The 22,004-nt window shown below is 48.8% G+C and overlaps 2 protein-coding genes and 1 long non-coding RNA gene across 3 annotated transcripts in view; all 3 read right to left on the bottom strand.

Moving 5' to 3' along the window:
- Positions 1–22,004, bottom strand: part of LOC309452197 — a 248,096-nt gene that overhangs the window by 43,095 nt on the left and 182,997 nt on the right. The window lies entirely within an intron of this gene.
- LOC309452195 (olfactory receptor 14I1-like) lies at positions 11,128–12,093 on the bottom strand (the record flags this gene model as incomplete). The annotated part of the gene is made up of 1 exon (XM_082076869.1): positions 11,128–12,093. One exon carries the CDS (start codon positions 12,091–12,093, stop codon positions 11,128–11,130), a length of 966 nt encoding a protein of 321 aa, XP_081932995.1.
- LOC309452191 (olfactory receptor 14A16-like) overlaps positions 16,317–22,004 on the bottom strand; it is a gene marked incomplete at its 5' end in the record, with an annotated part of 82,187 nt that continues 76,499 nt past the window's right edge. The window contains one exon of the mRNA XM_082076868.1: positions 16,317–17,066. Coding sequence (XP_081932994.1) covers positions 16,364–17,066 — 703 coding nt within the window. The 3' untranslated portion in view covers positions 16,317–16,363. The remainder of the gene's footprint in view (positions 17,067–22,004) is intronic.

Raw genomic sequence — 22,004 nt, 5'->3', positions numbered from 1 at the left:
TCCCTCAGCACCCGCGGATGCATCCCATCTGGACCCATGGATTTATAGATGTCCAGACTATTTAATTGTTCCCTAACCCAGTCCTCATCAACTAAAGCAAACTCCTCCATTGACCTGGCTTCATCCCGGGTCTCAGGGGTACAGGGCTTCCCAGGGCAGCTTCCGGCAGAGTAGACAGAGACAAAGAAGGCATTCAGTAATTCTGCCTTCTCTGTATCTTCTGCCACCAGGGCACCCACCCCATTCATCAGTGGGCCTACATTGCCTCTGGTATGTGTTTTATCTGCTATGTATTTGAAAAAGTTCTTTTTGCTGTCCTTGACCCCTCTCGCCAGCTGTAATTCTAAGGAGGCCTTGGCTATCCTAGCTGCCTTCCTACATCCTCTAACAGCAGCCTTATATTCCTCCCAAGTGGCCAGCCCCTGCTTCCATGACCTGTAAACTCTCCTCTTCTGCTTGAGCATACCCAACAGATCCCTATTCAACCACGCAGGCCTCCTGGCTCCCTTCCTTGACTTCCTACGTGTGGGGATGCTCTGATCCTGAGCGTGGAAGAAGCAATCTCTGAATGCAATCCAGCTATCTTGGGCCCCTTTTCCTTCAAGCAGTCTTGCCCGTGGGATTTCCCCCCAGCAATTACTTGAAAAGGCCAAAGTTAGCCCTGCTAAAGTCCAGGGTTGCAATTCTACTTGCTATTCTGTTCCTGCCACACAAGATGCTGAACTCCACCATCTCGTGGTCACTGCAACCCAGGCAGCCCTCAACCTTTACTTCTTCGACCAGAGCCTCCTTGTTAATGAGGATGAGATCCAGCAGTGCACCTCTCCTAGTCAGCTCCTCCACCATCTGCATGAGGAAGTTATCATCAATGCACTGGAGGAACCTCCTGGACTGTGGCTGGCTGGCTGGCTGAATGGTCCTTCCAGCAAACATCAGGGAAGTTAAAATCCCCCACAACAAAATATCAAAATTGTCTTCAAGTAGGTTACAAAGGAAGATGATTGGTAGAGTTACAGGCTGGGCAGCTTCACCTCAGTCCCTGGGGAAGTGATGGGGCAAATGGTCTTCCAGACACCTCCAGGCACTTGAAGGAAACAAAAAAGAGTGCAGAACCTGCATGGGAGGGGAAAGTAGGGAATGTTGTGTACCTGGACTTTATCAAGGACTTTGACATGGTCCACCATAGTCATATTAGTGATATCTGGATCGAAAATAAAGATGAGAATGTGTGTGGGAGTTTGGCTGGATGGTCAGGCCCGATGCCATCAGTGGAATGGACTCCTCCTGGAGGGCAGTCACTGTTGGCATCCCTCAGTGACCAGCACTTGAGACAACACCTGTGAACATTGTCATTATCTCCATCTATGATGGGTTAGAGCTCACTTTATGGTCCCTTGTGGATAAAGGCAAACTGCGGGGACCCCTTGAGCTACCCCATCGAGTTCACCTGCCTCAAGCAGCACAGTCAGACAAGATGACATTCAGGTCTCTTCCAATCTGAGTTATTCTATGATGCAAGGAATCTTTCCCTTGGAGAGCTCTTTGAAGACAGAATAGGGAGAGGATGAAAAAAAGCCAGTGAAACAGAAGTACATAGAGAGAATGTTGCACTCTAAATACAGAAGAAAAATTGTTTTCACAAGTGGCTGCCTAAAATTATTCACACAAATCAAGAGAACATGATCAACTGCTGGTACATGGCCTCAGTGCTGTTAATAAAAAATAATAAAAATCTGAAAGTTCATAAAAAACTAAGCATGCTGGAAATGAAGACTTTTTCAGTGACTGCCTTGAGTTTTTTTCTGCAAAGGTTTCAGCTTTTTCCTACCCCTAAATGCTCCCCTTCACCTTGAAAGGAATCCATTACTCTAACCCTTAACCTCAAACCTTACCTCTAAAACAAAGCCCAAACCCCTAACCTCTCACACTTGCCCTACCTTTGTCCTTACTTACCCCTCACATGAAAATGCTGGCCTTCAGCCTAGCCCTGACCCCAGGCCTGACAAAACCCTAACACTCAAAGCCTGCCTATACCCTAAACACTAACTGGACGCCCTTAGCAGAGCTCCAAACCCTTCTGCTAAACCTTTGTCTAATCCTGAACCCTGGAAGGTGAGCTCTAATCCCTAACCTGAAAGCCTAACACCCAAAGCCCTCCTTTCCATGCTCTCAATCCCTCACCTTCAGTCCCTTTCCTAACCTGGACTTAGGCTGCTTGGCACCTTGGGGGCAGGACATGAGGTCCCAGAGCAGTCTCAGGGTGTGGGAAAAGGAATGTGAGGTGACCTGTATCTGATCAGGTTGTAAACCAAAAGGAGGAGACAAGTGAGAATGCTGTGCTGAGCTCAGCTTTGCCTTAGAAACTCCTACTCCAGCAGGCAGCATGGGACTATGAAGGTGGCTGTGAGGTCAGTTCTGTCTCTGGAGTTGAACGGCATGTGGCTTGGAAGATCCTGGTGAGGTTACTTCTGCCTGGTCAGCTGGTGCAGCTAGTCTTGCAGAACTCATCTCTAGAAGGGTTATCCCATTTCGCTCCACTGATCATATTCAGTGTTTTCTTACAAGGAAAAATAATCAACTCCTCATTTCTACTGGCCCTAAAAGAGGCTCTTCACATGTGAATTTGTTGCTGCAGTTTTACATAAAGATAAGGACATGCAGTTGGCCTAATCACTGGCAGCAGGTGGGAGCTTCCTGCAGACTTCTCTGTTGCAACCCAGTCTATCCTGCAACTCGCAGAACTGTGTGCTCAGCACAACACAGACTAAAGGCCAAGCTGTACGTGGGCACAGCCCTGGGTCTACTCTACTGTTATGTGGACGTCTAACTCTCCATGTACAATGGTGTTCTGGTCAGGATCACTGAACCTCCTGATGAAGGTTAGGGAGAGAATGAGTTGTCCCTTAGACAGCTGGAGGAAGCCTCACAATTTTAGGCCCTGGTAGTCATTGGGGAGTTTGAATACCATAGACCTCTACTAGAAGTCTTTGGTTTAAGGGAAGGTAGAAGGTATTCCTTGATCCAACACGGTGGGAATGGTCTCCTGGATATGTTTTTCAGAAGAAGACAAAGCAGGACTGCTGGAAGATGTGGAGGGGCTAGAAAACCCTGAGGGAAGTGAGCGAGACAAATTGTAGCAGCACTGAGTAGAGATGAAGGATGACCTCCCTCAACCATCTGGCAGTGATGAGTCAAGGGGGATGACAACTCCCTTGTCTGGCTGGCCACACTCCTATTAATGCAGCCCATTGTGTACCTTTACTTCAAAAGTGAAAAGCCAGGAGAGGATGAGGCTTTGGGAAGACATCTAAACAGCCTTCCCATACCTTCTTGGATACCAGCAAGTTATCCTCCCTGGCCTGAGTTTGGCTTACTTTGTATTCTCATTCAACCTTTCTTAGCATTTGACCTTGGGGATCCTTCTTTGGTCAGCTATTTAATTAAACTAGTACCTCCTTCAATCATCTGGAGTGCCTTGTAATGCCTGATACTCTGATCTTGTTAGGGGCACCACAAATCTGATAGGCCATCTATATGGACTCATTAACAGCTGGCAAAACAGAGCTTCACTCCAAGAGAACCTTGAGAAACTTTGGGATTGGGCAATAAAAACCTCATGAAATTTTACAAGGAGAAGTTGCCGGTCCTTTACTGGGGGCAGAATAACCCCACACATGAGGGCAGGCTGAGACCTGAACAGCTCAGGAGTGATTCTGAGCAGAAGGGGCTCGGCATGACGAGGGATGCCATACGAGCCAGTGGTGCATGCTCACCATGAGTAAGGCCAAGGACATGTGGGGCTGCATTAGGAGGAGTGTGGCCAAACAAACAACGGAATTATAATCCACTTTGAATCAGCGCTGTGGTGGCCACATCTGGGCGAGTGTGTCTGGGTGTGGGACTCCCTGTTCTGGAGGAATGGAGGGGAACCAGAGAAACTTCAGAGGTCTGCCAGGGTGGGGTTTGGGGCCTTTGAGAGAGGCTGAGAAACCTGGGCTTCTTGAGCCTGGTGAAGTGGAAGCTCAGGGCACTACAGCAGTAGCCTGCAACTGTTTGAAGTGTGGTTTCAGAGATAATGGAGCTTTTCTTTGTAGTAGAAAGAGAAGGAAACCTCCACAAATTGCAACTTGGAAGGTTCAGATTGGAGGTTCAGAAAAAGACATCTCAGTCCAAGGGCAGTTTTGTGGTACAAGAGGTCACGCAGAGGGAGCCTGGATCAGCCCGTGGCTTTGGGCTTCAAGGAAAGAGCAGTGAGGATGGAGAGACATCAGTGAAAGTATGGAAATGCTGGGATGAGAGCTAGGTAAGAAAGCAAGATGGATGTCAACAGCCTGAAGGGACAAAGGTGTCTGAAGGGGACAGTATCAGCAAACATGAAGCAGACATGGCCAAGGGCTCTGGTGAGGCTGAAAGGCCACACAGGACCAAGGTCTTTGTCCCCCTGGCTATGGCAGTTGTATCTGTCTCTGAGACCTACCAGGAAAAACTCTGTTTTGAGGCTCTGGACTTTGATTCTCGTTGCCCCTTTTTGGGGAAGCCGGGAGGGGTTGTACAGTTTCCTATACTTGACCTTGCTCAAACTCACACCCCACTGCTCCAGGAAGAGCCCTGAGACACACATGAGGGATCTGCCTTCCCAGGGCCTGGGGTCAGGGTTTGGCCTTTAGGCTGGTAAAACAAACCAAGGATTTTCTCCATAGCAGAACGACCTGTACAGTGAACTTTCCTACCTGCAATCACAACCTTCAATTATCTTCTCTAACGAGTCCATGGAGAGTCTTTGTCAATAATGACCCTCAGTGGGGTCAATCAATGTTTCAAGGTACTTTGAGTTGCGCTTCTGACTTCCACCTCTTGAGTGATTTGTTCAGTCTCCTCTCAGTTTCTGTAGTTCATGGACTAAGGACCAAATACACCATGGGGCTCATTAAAATACAGAAAGTACTAATGAACTATTTCCCTTCCTGTAATTTTCTTCAAGTCTTCAAGACACTACAACTAATTTGAGCTGTTTCATAATGTAGCTGAGAAGGAAGATTTCAAAAAGCACCTAGCAGAAATTATTCTGTATTTTGAAGGGCATATTATGTTCCTTTTCAGCTCAGTGAAGAGGTGATAGTAGTGTTCTCTGGTTGATAATGATCCGGAATGTCTCCTCAGTAGGTCTGGACAGGTAGGAAAAGCAGTCCCTTGCGGTCCAACATGGTATAGACAATGCTCCTTCTCACCTGCCCAACCTTACCCTTTCTCTCGTTGCCCCCTGGGACTTGTTCTTACTTTTCATTACATCAGATTTGTCCACATTTCTCTGCAGCTGGATGTTACAGCTCCTTTACACCATCTCCCAAATGCTCTTCCTAGAAAACTGGCTGCACAGAGACACCAAATGATTTTTCCTAATTACAAACAAAGAAAAGTGAAGCACAATTAAGCTTCAAAAATAATAAAACACACTCCTCCACCATAAGTTAAGTACAAGCTGCCTCTAATGAGGTTGTCTTTCAACAAGGGATTTCTTATGAGAAATGTTTTAGGTAAGCAGATAAAAGAATAAAGATACAAACATAATTAAAGAGTTGACTAAGGAGACAATTAGACTACTGCAAAACAGGCAAACATTTAACTACCTGAAGTTCGAAACAGCAGCTGGCAAGTTGAGAGCAATCTGATTGAATAAAGAATAGGAGAAAGTGAAAACTGGAGAATAATGGAAAGGGCCGTTGTCTAGAGAGTCTGCAACTGAAAATGGGACTTTAGAAACAGTCATTATATCAGGACAGGTGAAAATAAATGAAAGATCACAGAAATTAAATACACCATATAACAGGCACAATAGTGACAAGGATGTTGCAGGAGATCGACACATCTTTGGAATATCCCTTTTGAAAGGTCACAGGATTGGTAGAGGTCTCTTGTGAGTGAGAAAAACCCAATGTTGCAGCCAAAAGTGCCAGCCAGGGAACCGCAAGCTGTACAAGAACACTTTGGTGAGGAGTGACCTGTCCAATGAGTCCTCTTGGGTGACATTTCTGGGCACCTACTAGAGAAAAATGTGTCCGAAAGCCATTAGTGTGGACTTAGCAAGGGTAATTAATGTCTCACAAACTTGATTGCCTTCATGATGAAGTAACTGCTTTTCTGTGTGAGGGGAGAACAGTGGATGTCATTTACCTCAGCTTCAGCAAGGCTCTTGGCATGGTGTCCCTCAATATTCTTGTACCCGAGGTAGGCCATTACGTTCGGATGGGTTGACATACAGATGGGTGAACACCAGTTGGATATGAGGCTGACAGAGCAGTGGTGAAGGGGTCTCATGCCCAACCTCGAGACCACTGGGACTTACTGGGGGCTTGTGGGGCAGCACAGGGGACTCTGCTGAGACCTGGGCAGTTTAATACTTTAATGGTCTGTGACCTTGAGGAGACAACTCTCACCACATTTGTTGATGATGCTAAATTGGGAAACCTCATAGGGAGGAGGGCTGTCCTGTCAGGAACATCACGACAGGGAAGGACAAAGGGCAGGTCCTGCACCTGGCATAGACTAACCCCTGAAGATGTTGATAACTGGGAGAGAGGTCAGTGGAGGGCTGCTAAGACGGGGGACACTTGCTGGGAGGAGAAACTGTGGGAAAGGGCCTTGTTCAGCCTGGAGAAGAGAAGGCTTTGGGCATCTTGTAACAGCCTCTCTGTCCCTGCGGGGAGGTTTTTCCAGAAGGTGGAGCCAGTCTTGTCACGGCCATGCTCAGCAGGAGGATAATAGACAACAATCAGATGTTGAAATAAGGAAGGTTCAGACTGGAGATAAGGAAAATATCCTTCTCAGTGAAGACATCAAAGCATTGGAGCAGCTTCTCCAGCTTTGTTGTGCTGTCTCTGTCCTTGGATGTTTTCCAGCCCCCACATGGTAAAGCCTTGAGCAACGTGGTCTCACTGCATAGCTGAACGTGCTGTGGGGAGGAGGTCAGACCTGAGACCTCCTGAACTCCCATTCAGGAGAGTGAAAACCCGAATGGTGTTGTGGTGTCTTCCCCTCTGAGTCTTCCCCTGATGACAGCAGGGAATGTTCTCAGGTTCCCCATGACCATGGAAGTCAGTCAGTATAGTCAGACCAGCTGGAGCTTGCTTGTCCTCTTGTGACGCTCAGCAATAAAAGCCATGAGAAGGGCCGAGGTGTGCAGGGGGGATTCATAATTAAGGCATTTGCCTTCTGAAGCAACTGCTACATGAACTGATGCCCGGTTTCCCGGAAAAGGGTTGGATATCACCTGCTGATGTCAAGCAGAGAATAAATCCTTTTGCTTCCACAGGCAATCTGTGCTTTTCTTTATTAAACTGCCTTTATATCAAACAATGAGTTTTTCTTCCCCATGTCCTCTTGAGCAGGGGAGTTATTGTGCGGTTTAGTGGAACTAAAACGTGGCAGCCAGGTTAACCCATTACATTCCTTTTTGTGCCCAATGTGGGGCATGAGACAAGGGCAGTTTTGTATTAATGGTGCTACAGTATTTGTGCTACAGTTTTGTATTAGTGGTGCTATTTGGTGGAGAGTGTCTGCGCAGGTCACTGAGTTTTCTGTCTGTGCTACTTATCTCCTGATTTTGCTGAGCTTGGGAATATGTTAATACAAACAAAGTCTACGCTCTTTGCCCTGGTATTGATGTCTTTACTGTGTTGGGGTAGATATTCTATCTTGTGGAGAGGATAATGAAACACGTCTCCCTCTTCCCTTAGAATCACAGAATGGTTTGGGTTGGAAGAGACCTTAAAGATCATCTAGTTCCAGCTCCCTTGACCCACATTTTCCTCTAGAAAAGGTTGCTCAAATCTCACTGTGTTGGTTTGACTGAAACTGAGTTAATTTTCTTCATGCAGTTAGAAACTTTTTTGTAGCTAGCATGGTCATTGTTTGGATTTAGTTTGGGAAAAATCAGATAACACCCCGAGACAGAGATAACGTTTTTCTCCAAGTAACTTTCCAGTGGTTTTGAAGTGGAACAAAGAGAATACAAGAGCCTATTATCTTAGTTGCTGTCTGGGAGCCAAGGTCTTTCTGAGCTCTGTGCCCACAGGTGCAAAGCAGCTGAGAAGGGAGGCATGGGTGGGACAGAGCTTGACTGACAGCCAGACTGACCAATGAGAATATTCCATGACATTAACATCAGGCTTCATGTTGAAGGAGTGTAGAGTTTTCTGGATGCAGAGATTGAGACCTGTTTCAGTTCTGCTGTGTTTCGGTGGAGTTCCATTTGGGAGTTGGTTTTGGTTTGACCTTTTGCCATTTTACAATTTTGCAATGAACTCTGGGCCTTTCTGCACTTTTCTCTCTTCCCCTGGGATCAGGTGTTCACGACCAGGCTGCTCTCTCTCTTTCTTGGACCGGCTGCTTGGTGCAGGCTTAGTTTGTGAGGAAATGCATTGAGTATCTTATTTTATATTCCATTTTCCATTTTATATGTGTTACTAGCCGTGGTGGTATATTAGTATTATTTTGTAATTTTATTAAACTGTGTTTATCTCAATCCAGGAGTTTCTCCCTTCGCTTTTGATTCTCTCCCCCATTTGGGGGTGGGGAGTGGGAGTGAGCGAGCAGCTATCGTGGTTGTGATTGCTAGCTTGGGCTAAACCATGACAAGGGGCTAAACAGAAATGTTTTCACAGTCTGTGTTTTCACAAGAACATCACCAAAACCCATTTTACCTTTTCTTTCATCTCTTTTGGCAGAGTCTCTCTCCCTTCCCCCAGATCTCCCATCTCTCTTGCACAGGTTCCCCCTGACCTCCCTACATGTGTCATCTTGTTGGGGGAAGCTTTCTGATGACCTTCATGACCTCAGAGTGTCTCTGTCCCCTGTGCTGACCAGTCAGAAGTGACCTCTCAGCCAGCACCCAAAGGGACTCATTGTACTTCTGTGCTGGAGACGCCTCTTCACAGCCCACCCAGCAGCACTGGAGGAAGGTCAAGCCCTGCACCATGCCAGAGGTACCGTGCCTGCAAACCAGCGCATGAACCAGAAGGGATCCTGGCTTATCTTTCCCTCCTGGGTGCCTCAGTTACCCCAGAGTATCTTGGAGACAGTGGAGACCTCTGTGTGGATAACTGAATCAAACCTAAAATGTAAATTTTATACAAACCTATGCAGAAGAAACAAACTAAGAAACAAACAAAGAAACAAGCAAGCAAGCAAACAAACAAACAAACATCTCTAAGTAATAGCTGAAAAAGTCTTAATTTCCAGAATGCTAGGCTCTTAAGCCATTTTTGTGTAATTTTTGTGGTCACTGAGGAATGCTGATAGTATCTGGCTCCATCAGTACCGCTGATGGCATTTGTTCCTGATCAGCCAGCCAACTTCCCTCCCATCGCATCATCCAAATCTTCAGTTCAGACATCAGAAACCTGCTCTAAGTCTTCGGGATACCACATTCAAGGACTGGCAAAAGTCCACGTACACAACATACCCTTCTTTCTCATCTCATGTCATGCGGTTTCAGTCGTCCCTTTCCTGTCCTTCAATGGCCTCAGCCATCCTTTTCTTGTCCTTCAATGGCCTGGAGATGGTTGCAAGAGCATTTGCCTCATCACCTCCCCAGGGACTGAGGTGAAGCTGATCTACATGTAATAGTCCCAGTCTTCTTTCTTGTCCTTCTGGAAGCTGGGCTTGTTATTTGCCTTTTCTGAGGATCTTGGAATCTCCCTGCTCTCTCTGGATTTTTCCAAGATGTTTGAGAGAGATCTCACAATGACTGCAGCCAGCTCTAATAGCACCTCTCTGGCCCTTCCTACACCAAAAGTTTTCTCCATATCTCACAGTTCCAGGGGAGTGCCAGGGGCACAGTCAACACCTGTCTAGCCCATCAGGCACTGTTTGGAAGAGAATCAGAAGTGAATTCTTCCTGTGTGCCCTTGACTCCAATGGGGCCTCTGTGCCACTCACAGCTTTCCTGAGCATTTTTTAAGTGTCTCCCTCTCTGCAAACTTGCTGGTCCTCAGGCTGTAGATGGGGGGATTGAAAAGGAGCACGAGGATGGGCTTTGTTAAACTATTCAAAAGGGTTGTTCTGGGCATCACAGAGACAAGGATGAGGGTGTTGTAGAAAACAGCAGCATTGGTGAGGAGAAAGGAACAGGTGGAGAATGTCTTCTGCCTGCCCATAGAGATCTGATACACACAGAGGATAACCTTGTGAACAGGAAGAGGAGAATGGGAATGGAGAGAGCCTGAGTGTCACGGTGTCACTGCATGAGAGCTCCAGCAATGCGGTAAATCACGGAAGTGGTCAGCTCTGCTGGGACCACAGAACTGTACCCAGGACACGACTGAAATAATTCCTGTAGATGACAGAGGAGCCCCTAGTGTGTCTGCCCACTGGAGACAAATGTCTCAGGTCATGAGTCTTGTACAGGACAGGGGATGACACACAGCCCAGTACTGATCGCAGGATGCGGTCACCAGTAGTGAGCGCTCTGTACAAGGACAAGGTGCAGGAAACAGCACTAACACAATGATGAGAAAGGATGGCGCTGTCCCCAGCCACAAAGCTGCCCATCAGCTGGGATAGGGGAGTGGATATGCAGGAGGTCTCCAGGGAGAACAAATGTCCCAAGAAGAAGTCCATGGGGATGTGCAAATGCTGTTTTGCCACCACCTGCACAATAATGAGGGTTTTCCCAAACAAAAACACCATGCAGGCCATGAGGGAGAGAAGGGTTTTCTAAGGGATGGGAACATTCCCCATTCCTGGTAGGAGGGCACCTCCACGACTGCCCCATTGCATTTTCGTTGTGGAAGGTTTTAGGTCCCTCTTTTCCCCTTGCACTTGGTAGGGAACTTGCGAGGAAGGAGTTTTGGTTCTTTTGTAGATACTTGGGTATCAGTCAGAAAAACAAGCCATTGCAGGTACATTTTTGTTTTTTTAACTAAAAATAGAGTAGAGCCCCATGTTCACATAGTCACAGGGTCACACTAGCGAAGTGGATAATGAAATTGAAATGGGTTGTCCACATTCCTTTGTGGATAACATCATCAAGGTTAAAAAAAAAGAGGCAGAACAAAAGACAACACAAACACAAAACTGACAACAAGAACAACAAACTAATGAGAAAGGATGGACCTGTAATGAGTTACATTATGAGTCATATATTGAAACAGAAGGACAGTCTAGAGCTTCTGGAAGGCATCCAGTCATCAGTTTCCACACTGCATTCTGGAGCTCCTGGTTTCTCAGGCTGTAGATGAGGGGGTTCAATGTTGGAGGCACCAATGAGTACAGAACTGCCACCACTAGATCCAGGGATGGCAAAGAGATGGAAGGGGACTTCAGGAAAGCAAACAGGCCAGTGCTGATAAACAGGGAGACCATGGCCAGGTGAGGGAGGCACGTGGAAAAGGCTTTGTGCTGACCCTGCTCAGAGGGGATCCTCAGCACGGCCCTGAAGATCTGCACATAGGACAGCACAATGAACACAAAACATCCTAAAATGACAAAAGTACTGAAAACAAGAAGTTTAAATTCCCTGAGACAAGCATCTGAGCAGGAGAGCTTAAGGATCCGGGGAAGTTCACAGAAGAACTGGTCAACAGTATTACCTTCGCAAAGTGGTAGTGGAAATGTATTGGCCGTGTGCAGCAGAGAGTAGAGGAACCCACTGGCCCAGGCGGCTGCTGCCATGTGAACACAAGCTCTGCTGCCCCGGAGGGTCCTGTAGTGCAGGGGTTTGCAGATGGCAATGTAGCGGTCATAGGCCATGACTGTGAGAAGAAAAAACTCTGCTGAAATGAAGAACACAAACAGAAAGAGCTGTGCAGCACATCCTGCATAGGAGATGGCCCTGGTCTGCCAGAGGGAATTGGCCATGGACTTGAGGACAATGGTGGAGATGGAGCCCAGGTCGATGACGGAGAGGTTGAGCAGGAGGAAGTACATGGGAGTGTGCAGGTGCTGGTCCCAGGCTATGGTGGTGATGATGAGGCCGTTGCCCAGGAGGGCAGCAGGGTAGATGCCCAGGAAGAGCCAGAAGTGCAAGAGCTGCATCTCCCGTGTGTCTGTGAATGCCAGGAGGAGGAACTGGGTGATGGACCTGCTGTTGGACATTTGCTGTTTCTGGTCATGGGGACCTGTTCACAGAGGAAAAGGCAGTGAGAAATTTGGGCAGAGTTCTCTGAGCAAAATGTATTCCAGTTCTCATGGAAATCACCTAGACTGACTTACCCTGTTCAGGTCCCTTTCACAAGCTGTAGTTGGTGCTGGCTGACGGTGTCATTGGCAATAGGCATCTTTGTTGTGGACTATACTGAATTCAGTCCTGCCCTACAGCAATAGGGAAATAGAAAAATGGGGTGATCTCAGATTATATCAACTCATGATATCAAAGACCATTTAAGCACAGTCACTCCCATTTCACCTAATGGCAGAGCAGAGCTGTAGAGATCTTGTTCTGTTTATTTTATTCTAACTGCCCCACCACGGCTGAGGAGGTTTTGTTTGTTTGTTAAGACAAAAATGCCTTAACAATGTCTTTCACTGCAAGTGAAACCTTGTGGGTGCTGACAGACAAAGGGACTGTCCCTTAGTGCAGAGTGGGGACGGCTGGTCTGTCCATCAGTCCTGGTCTCAGCTGCCCTGTGCCGTCATCTCTTTGAGCTGGAGGACGATCAGCCCCAGATGTTCCCCTGAGCAGAAACTGGACACTGCTGAGAGCAGAGCAATATGGTTTCCAAGGGCTGATCTGCAAAGCACTGACCGCTCTCATTGTACATGAACAAGATCTCAGCTCTGCCCTCCCGGCCAGGGACACACAGGGCTCATTGCATCATATAGACGATGAGCCACATTGCCATGGCCTAGGGCCGAAGTGTCTTCTCCATGGGGCTCCTCTCTGGGCAGAGAGTATCCATGGGAGATCTGTGCCCTGGTGGGGGACAGCCTGCAGCCCAGCAGAGCCCCCAGTCAAAATTCCTAAAGATGGGGTGTCCTGAGGCTCAGCTCATTGCCAGCCCCACACATTGACATGCCCAGAGCCCCAGGTAATGTGGGGCCAAAGGCAACCAGAACAAGACATGAAACACAGATAAATGCCCCAATCATCCGGCCAAGGGAGGAAGGACATGGACAGACGGACAGGCACTTGGGGGTTTCTCCTCACTGGGAGCTGGGCTGTTGAGAAGGCTCAGACTGAAGCCCCACAGCCCTGGGATCAAAGGCTGTGCTGGGCGGGAGGAACCAGGGGGTTGCTCTGGGAAAGCATCTGCACTGCAGGACATGTTAGGGAGGTGCCCAAATCCCCACTCCCTTGGCATTTCTGGGAGCAGCTCCCTCTGCCTCTCTGCCTATGTCTCTGCTACCTGCAGCTGTCCCTGGAGCTGCTTTCCTGTGCCCAGGTCACCTCCCTCTCTGTGCCCTTGTCACCTCCCTGTCTGTGCTCACAGACCTCATCCCACCTGCTCTGTGCTCAGTTATGTTCTGCAGATCCCTCCTGGCAGCAGGGAACTGCCCAGGGGCAGCTCTGTGAGTGCAGGGTCAGGACTGCTTTAGCAGAGGCTAGATGATCTAGATGTTCTCCAGTGGTCTGTTCCAAGCCCAACGATTCTGTGATTCCGTGAGAAGCTGCCACTGCCCACCCAGCCAGTCAAGAGTGAGAAACTCAAAGCAAAGTCTCTGCACCTTTCAGGAAAACATTTCCTTCATATTATTGTTGAAAGTTCCCTTGGAAATGCTCAAGGATAACCTGGAGCTGGGAGCAAACCTGTCCCACTCAGCACCCTTTGGATCCTACCCTGCCCTGCCTGGGCTCATTTCTTCCACCCACAGCTTCTCCCCACATCACTGTGGGGATCTCCCAGGCAGGCTGAGTGCTGTCCCTGGCAGGCAGCAGAGTCCCTGCCCCGGCACACAGCCCTGGGGTGCAGGGACCCTGCTCTGAATACATCCTGGGCACCCCTGGCTACATTCCTGGCTTTACACACCTGCAACCATGCCCAGGCAGAAGGCAGCTGTCATGCCATGTCCCTCTGATGGTGCAGCAGGCAAGCCCTGCTCTGGAGCATGTCCTCCTCGACATTAGAGAAATGAAGAGAGTCCTCCTGACAGGTCTCATAAGCTGTCAGATGAATCACTTCTAGGAGATCTCTCCAGGAACTGCAGCTGCATTGCCCTGCACCCGGAGACTTACCATGTAGACGGCTGTGAAATTTTCTCCCTCAGTAATCTCTGAGCATTCTCCCACCCCATGGTTCTTTAACCTCTCTCTGCCTGTCTCCTCTGCCCTCGGTGCTGCAGGCAGAGCCCTCAGCCCTGCTGCGTGTGCAGAGGAGCTGCTCCTGGGCAGAGCTGTCTCTCTGCAGCGCTGCCGCTGCCATGAGCTCCCTGTGTCCCAGAAGCCCAGCCCAGCTCAGCAGCACAGGAACATCATGTCCCTTTCTCTGTCCCCTCTGGGCTCCCTCCAGATGTCCCTGGGGCATCTGCTGTGAAACAGGCTGAAGTCACCACTGATGTTCTGTCCGTCAGCTGGGGAGAAACACTCATTTCCAGCAGAGACATTTCTCCTAATAAGAAAAGAGTTGGACATAAGAATCACCTTTCCTTTTCTCAGCATTAGACAGGACACCCAGGCGGGGACAGGCAGGGATCTGCTTTACCCTTGCTGAGGGAAGGGATTCATCTGAGTCAATTGGGGCAACTCATCCTGGGTTTGTAGTCCTGGGGTTGGCAGTGGACTCAGCTCTCACCTATGGCTGCCACAAACCCACAGGAGGCGGATTCCTCTTGCCTCAGTTCAGGTGGGTACAAAATAGGCACCTTCTGCCTGGGAGCTGCTTGTTTCAGCTGTTGTTCAGACAGCTGAGTTGCTCCGACCCAAACAACCAGTGACATCTGGGGTGTCAGTGGTGATCCAAGATACATGCAGGCAGATTCAAGGTCCAATGGAGCAGTGCTGAAACAGGGCAGTTTCTGGGAGCAGCATTTTTGAGACCAGTGGGGAATTCCTTTGGCCAAATGAAAGGATAGCAGTTGTTCATGTTTGGGACAAAGAAACCTGTCCCTCCTTAATATGTTCTTGTCTAAAACCCATATACAGCTGACCCAATGTAGCCATTGCCATAGGAAGAGCTCATCCTTTTTCCTCCTCTTCTCCACCACCTGTATTTACTAGGCTTCCACTGAGAAGAATGGCATTTGTCTCAGGGACATCCCTCCATTACCCAACCTATTTCAGGGCAGCCGCTCAATGTCATGGCCAAGTCCAGGCCTGTGCTGCTACCTGAGGTGTGTACAGGGCTCTCCAGCACAACTGCATTTGTCTGGCAGGGACAGCACAGCACCTATAGGAAAGCCATCCCCACTCAGAGTAGGTGTGGGACAGACCACCCAGGGCATCTCGGACAGAGCCACGTTCTCAGGGTCAGTGACTGGTCACCAGCACTGTGCTGAGACAAGGGCTCTCACATCTACATCTGGTATATACAGGCCAAGAAGGAATATGAAGCATGTCCCACCAGGGTCTGTACTCATGTGTCTCTGCTCCTGAACTCTGCTGGTTCTTCTCTCTCCTGTCCTTTACTCATCCCATTGATGGTGTTATTATCAAGGTGTTTCTGGATCACAGGATGTCCCCAGTGAATGGAAAAAGGGAAATCATATGCATCTAACATAAAATAAAAACAAACAAATAACCCCCACAGCACCACCACCAAAAAAAACAACCAGTAAACCTACCAACCAAACCCCAAGATGTAAAAAGGAGGACCCTGAGAACTACCACCCACTCAGCCTCTCTTCTGTGCCTGGAAAGGTCAAGGAGCAGATCCTCCTGGAAGCTCTGTTGAAATGTATGGAACACACAGAGGTGATTAGAGACAGTTCACAAGGCTGAACCAAGGGTAAATAGTGCCTGACTAAGCTAGTGGACTCCTCTGGAGTGACTGCATCAGCAGACAAGGGAAGAGCTATGAATGTCATCTATCTGGGCTACTATAAGACTTTCCATGCAGCCCCCACCAAAAAATTTCTGAGATCTTGGTGTGATGGATAGATGGATAAGGAACTGACTGGATGGCTGTGTCAAAAGAGTAACAGTCAATAACTCATGTTCATGTGAAAACAAGAATGAGCAGTTTCTGTCAATTGTCCATTCTGGGATGAATACTGTTTAATATCTTAATAAATTATATACACAGGACACCCTCAGCAACTTTGCAGGTCACAGAGTCATAGAACATCACCAGCTGAAAGGGATCCATATATATCATTAAGTCCAACTCCTGGTCCTTGCAGGATGACCTAAACCATATGACTAAGAGCATCCTCCAGATGCTCCCTGAACTCTGACAGGTTTGGTGACATGGAGACAGTGAGATGAGTTATGTTATGTGTCATATGTTGAAGAACATGGACACTTTGTAGCTTCTGGCAGGCATCCAGTCGCCAGTTTCCACACTGCATCCTGGAGCTCCTTGTTCCTCATGCTGTAGATGAGGGGGTTCACTGCTGGAGGCACCACTGAGTACAGAACAGACACCACCAGATCCAGGGATGGGGAGGAGAAAGAGAGGGGCTTCAGATAGGAAAATATGACAGTGATAAAAAACAGGGAGACCACGGCCAGGTGAGGGAGACACATGGAAAAGGCTTTGTGCCGTCCCTGTTCAGAGGGGATCCTCAGCACGGCCCTGAAGATCTGCAAATAAGACAGCACAATGAACACAAAACACCCCAAATAGACAATAGCAATAAACATGAGAAGTCTAAATTCCCTGAGGTAGGCATCTGAGCAGGAGAGCTTAAGGATCTGGGGGATTTCACAGAAGAACTGGTCCACAGCCTTGCCCTTGCAGAGTGGCAGTGAAAATGTATTGGCTGTGTGCAACAGAGCATGGAGAAACCCACTGGCCCAGGCAGCTGCTGCCATGTGGACACAAGCTCTGCTGCCCAGGAGGGTCCCGTAGTGCAGAGGTTTGCAGATGGCAACATAGCGGTCGTAGGCCATGATGGTGAGAAGAAAGTACTCTGCTGAAATGAAAAACACATACAGAAAGAGCTGTGCAGCACATCCTGTGTAGGAGATGTCCCTGGTGTGCCAGAGGGAACAAGCCATGGATTTGGGGAGAGTAGTGGAGATACACCCCAGGTCAAGGAGGGAGAGGTTGAGGAGGAAGAAGTACATGGGGGTGTGGAGGTGCTAGTCACAGGCTATGGTGATGATGATGATGCTGTTGGCCAGGAGAGTAGCCAAGTAGGTTCCCAGGAAGAGCCAGAAGTGCAAGAGCTGCAGCTCCTTTGTATCTCCAAACTCCATGAGGAGGAACTGGGTGATGGAGCTGCTGTTGGACATCTTCTGCCGCTGGTCATGATGACCTGTCCAAGTAGGAAAAGACAGTGAGCAGTTAGGGCAGAGTTCTTTGATGGAAATCTATTCAATGTCTCATGGAAGTCCCCTAGACTGCCTTGGCCCTTTCATGTCCCTTTTATGAGCTCTGCTCTGTGCTGACTGACTGTGCCTCTGGGAGCAGGGGGCTCTGCTGTGGACACACAAGTATCCCAATGCTCCTGTCAAGGCAGGAACGACAGGGACAGACAGACAGGTACTCAGGAGTTTCTCTTCTTTAGCATCACACTTCCAAGAGGACTCAGCCTGAAACCTCACGACCCTGGGGGCAGATGCTGTGCTGGGTGTGAGACCTGGGAGCTGCTCCAGGAAAGTGTCTGCGCTGTGGGGTATGGCAGGGACATGCCTGAATTTCGTCTTCCAACAGCATTTCTGTCAGAAGCTCCTTCTCTGTCTCTACTCATGTCTCTGCTGTCTGGAGCTGTCCCTGCCAGGAGCTGCTTCTCTCTCCCCATGTTTCGTCCCTGTTTGTGCTCATAGTCCCCATCTCACTTACTGTCTGCTCAGCTCTGCCCTGCAGACCCCCCTGGCAGTGGGGCCCTGACCAGAGGCATCTCTTTATGGGCAGTGATTCAGCGGGATTCTGAATCCTAAAGAGACCTGGGATCTGAGTGTCTTCTCCAGAGGAGAAGAATAAACTATTAACTCCAACTGCACTCTGAGCCAACCAAGAGCAGAAATCTCAAAGCACAGACTCCTTCCCTTTTAGATAATCTCCATTTTGACCTTCTTCTTGAAAAGTTCCCTTGGAAATACCCTGGGGGTGATTTGGAGCTGTGAGCAGTGCTGTGCCATGCAGCACCCTCTGAACAGCAGGACCCTGCCTGCTCTGACAGGGGTTGCCCCTTCTACCCACAGCTTCTCCCCACAGCACCATGGGGATCTCCCAGGCAGGCTGAGTGCTGGCAGGCGGCAGAGTCCCTGCCCAGCACACAGTCCTGGGTTGCAGGGACCCTGCTCTGCAGGACAGCCCTGGGCACCCATCCTGCACGCCCAGCTTCACACTGCTGCAGCCATCTCTTGGAGAAGGCAGTTGTTATGCCTTTCTCCTCTCATGGTGCAGCAGGGAAGCCCTGCTCCAGAGGGTGTCCTCCTTCTCCACACCAGACCAGTCAAGACAGTCATCTTGACAGGTCCTATCAGCCATGGGATGTACCAGCTCTAGAAGATCCCTCCAGGATGCTGATCTGAATTTCCCCACTCCCACTGACTTACTGTGTCAAAAGTTGTGAAGGTTTCTCCATGAACAAGAGATCACCTTTAAGCTCTTCCTTTCTCACTCCTCTCCCCTCGGTGCTGCAGGCAGTGCCCTCAGCCCTGCTGCGCTTTGCAGAGGAGCTGCTCCTGGGCAGAGCTGTCTCTTTACAGTGCTACCTGGTTGTCACGAGCTCCCTCCATCCCAGAGCCCAGCCCAGCTCAGTAGCAGAGGAACAGCCCAAGGTGGCGCTTTTTCTTGGCCCTCTGGGCTCCCTCCAGGTGTCCCTGGGGCTCCAGGAGAACCTGCTGTGAAACAGGCTGAAGTCACTACTGATGCTCCCTCCCTCAGCTGGGGAGAAACTCTGATTCCCAGCAGTGTCAGTTCTCCTCTCAGAGATAGAGTTACTTCTAAAAATTCCTTTTTTTTTGTGTTGTTATCAGACCGGACACCCAGACAATGACAGGCAGGGATCTGCTTTACCACTTCTGAGGGGAGTCAGCTCTGTCAGTTAAAGTATCTCATCCTGTGTTTCTACTGTTAGTGCTGGAAGTGGACTCAGCTCTCTGCCACAGCTGCCACAAAGCCCTGAGAGCTGGGATTCCTCTTGCTGCTGTTCAGATGTGCATTAAATAGGCACCTGTATGTGAGCTCCTTGTCTCAGCTTCCATGGTAAGCAATGAAGATGTAGGTCAGGAGTGAGCTGTTCAGATGAAATACCTGGTGACTTTGGAGGTTCCAGAGGTTGTCCAAGCTTGTTCATCCCACTGGCACTGTCCTTATTTATGATTTGTTTGTCAGCCGATGCTGCCATCTGACCAAAAGTTTCTCTCCATCTTTTCCATCAGCTGTGTTGACTAGATTGCCATTGACTATAATGATGGTTTTCATCTACACATCGCCTAATCAAATTCCAGGCAGTTACACTATTTAATGCCCAACTAGAGGCCTGTAGTGCTAGGTGAGATGCCAAGGCTCTCACACATATCTACATGGAGCTGGCAGGCACAGCACAGTAAAGCCATTCCCACTCAGAGCGAGTGTGTGACAGACACCCGGACAGTATTTCACAGAGATTCGTTGCCTTTGTGCGAGCCACTGATGGCCACCACTGCAGTGTGGCATGTCTGTCCCTTCTCTATGCAGTAGATGTAGGGCTGTCCAGGAACATGAGGGCCATCACACTGGGGTCTCCACTTGTTTACCTAAATTCTCAAACTGCTGTTTTTTCTCTCTACCACCTCATACTCACCCCCTTGAAAATACAGTCAAGCAACAGATAAACCATTTTCACAGTGGGCCATTCAGCAGCAGCTTGTCATTCCTGCAGATCAGTAACACCTCTGCCAAAATCCCTCAGAGGCAGCAGAGCCACCACTGAAGTAAAACAGGTTCTTTCCGGGGTTGCACTTGCCAGCCCTGTTTGTCTGTGGCCACGGGTACAGCAGGGGTTGCTCACTCTCTTGGCGTCCACTTTCAGCTTTAGATTTCCATCTGCCGACCACTACATCATGTCTCGGGTCAGAAGCAAAGCCTTTGAACAAACGGGGTCTTAGACACTTGGTATGAGTTTTCTTTGTAAGTCCGAGCTTTGCCTGGAGGCACACCTGATGTGCTACAGCCAAAGTGTGCACCAATTCCCTCAGCCCAGGGCACAGACAAGCTCAGTGAGCCCTTGTAGGTGAGGATCAGAGGGGAGTCCAGCAAAGGTGAAAGTGTGGTAGGAGACAAGGAAACCACATCAGCGTGGGAAAATAGCCATAGACCTCTCTAAGCCATCTGGGAAATCGCTGAATGTATAAGCCTGGGCCTTGCTGGGGACTTCAATAATCCTGGCATTTGTTGGATGGAGAACACAGCAGGATGGTGATGAAGCTGGTGAGGCACCTGGAGCACAAGTCTTATGAGGAGCAGCTGAGGGAGCTGGGGTTGTTTAGCCTGCAGAAAAAGAGGCTGAGGGGAAGCCCTATTGCTCTCTGCAACTGCCTGAAAGGAGATTGTAGCATGAAGGGTGTTGGTTTCTTCTCCCAAGTAGCAACTGATAGGACAAGAGGAAATGGCTGCAAATTGAGCCAGAGATGGTCCAGATTGGATATTAGGAAACATTTCTTCATGGAAAGGGTTGTCAGGCATTGAAACAGGCTGCCCAGGGCAGTGCTGGAGTCACCACATCTGAAGGCGTTTAACAGACATGGAGATGAGGTTCTTAGGTTCAGTGCCAGTTTTCGGTTAATGGTTGGACTTGATGATCTGAAGTGTCTCTTCCAACTGAAACAATTCTATGATTCAATGATTCTGTAATACAGAGAAGTTCTCAGAAACACTGCTAGGTATTGCAGAATCACAGCATGGTTGAAGTTGGAGGGCACCTCTGGAGATGATCTAGTTCACCTCCTCTGGTCAAGTGGGGTCAGCTACAGCAGGTTGTCCAGAGCCACACTGGGCCTTGAATATGGGAACTCCACAACTTCTCTGGGCAGCTTGTCCAGTGATCAACATCCACACCTTAATTAAGTGCTTTCTGCAGTTTAGGTACAATTTCCTCTGTTTTAGATTGTGCCCTTGCTTCTTGTCCTGTCACTGGGCACCATTGACTATGGTCTCATACCTCCCTCAGCCTTTTCCATGTCCTACATAACCAGGACTCCGGGCCTATTTGTCACTGGCCCCATGTTTTCCCTTGCCTTACTCTTGCTGTTGATGTTCTTTTAGAATCCTCTTTTGTTGCTGTTCACATCCCTTCCAAGGTTTAGCTGTCAGTGGGCTCTGGCTTTTCTCGCTTCACATCTCAATGCTTGGGAAGTTGCCATCGCTACCGTCCAGAAGCCTTCTAGATAGCTTGTGCCCGGCTGTGTTTCACAATGATGTCAGCCCTGTTGCTCTGTCCACTAACTCATTTGTTCTCACCTCTTCCCAGGCAGAGATCCATGCATTTTTGTGGCTGTCTCTCATGAAGAGCAACTCCTCCTCGTCTTCACCACTTGTCCTTCTGAAGAGCCTCTATCTATCCATCACAGCACTCCAGCTATGTGACCGGTGTACCACAGCTCTGTTACCCAGATGAGATTGTGTCACTGTAATTACACGCAGACTTCTAATGCCTCTTGTTCATTCTCCACACTGCACGCATTACTGTGCAAGCACTCAAGGGACGTGACCAGTCATTTCTCAGAAAGGGCAGGAGAGCATTTCTATGCTGCTGTCCTATAGGCACCTCCTTATTTATGTTCATACATTTGATGTGATTCCTCCTCAGCTCTGTTCTGTTGATTGCTATGTCCCTTCTGTTTTCATCATGCAAAACCCTTTCCTTGTCAACAGCATCCACCACATTATCACACAATTATTGGTCATGTGTCCTTCCCCGAGTCTTTCCCTGTTTAATGACAGCCTGTTGACAAAGACACTTCAGCTTCATTTTTCAGG

Source organism: Streptopelia decaocto (assembly GCF_964273445.1).
Source record: "Streptopelia decaocto genome assembly, contig: HAP1_SCAFFOLD_111, whole genome shotgun sequence".
Taxonomy (NCBI): Eukaryota; Metazoa; Chordata; class Aves; order Columbiformes; family Columbidae; genus Streptopelia; species Streptopelia decaocto.
The sequence above is the reverse complement of the archived record's forward strand: the minus strand, read 5'-3'. Positions and strand labels throughout refer to the sequence as shown.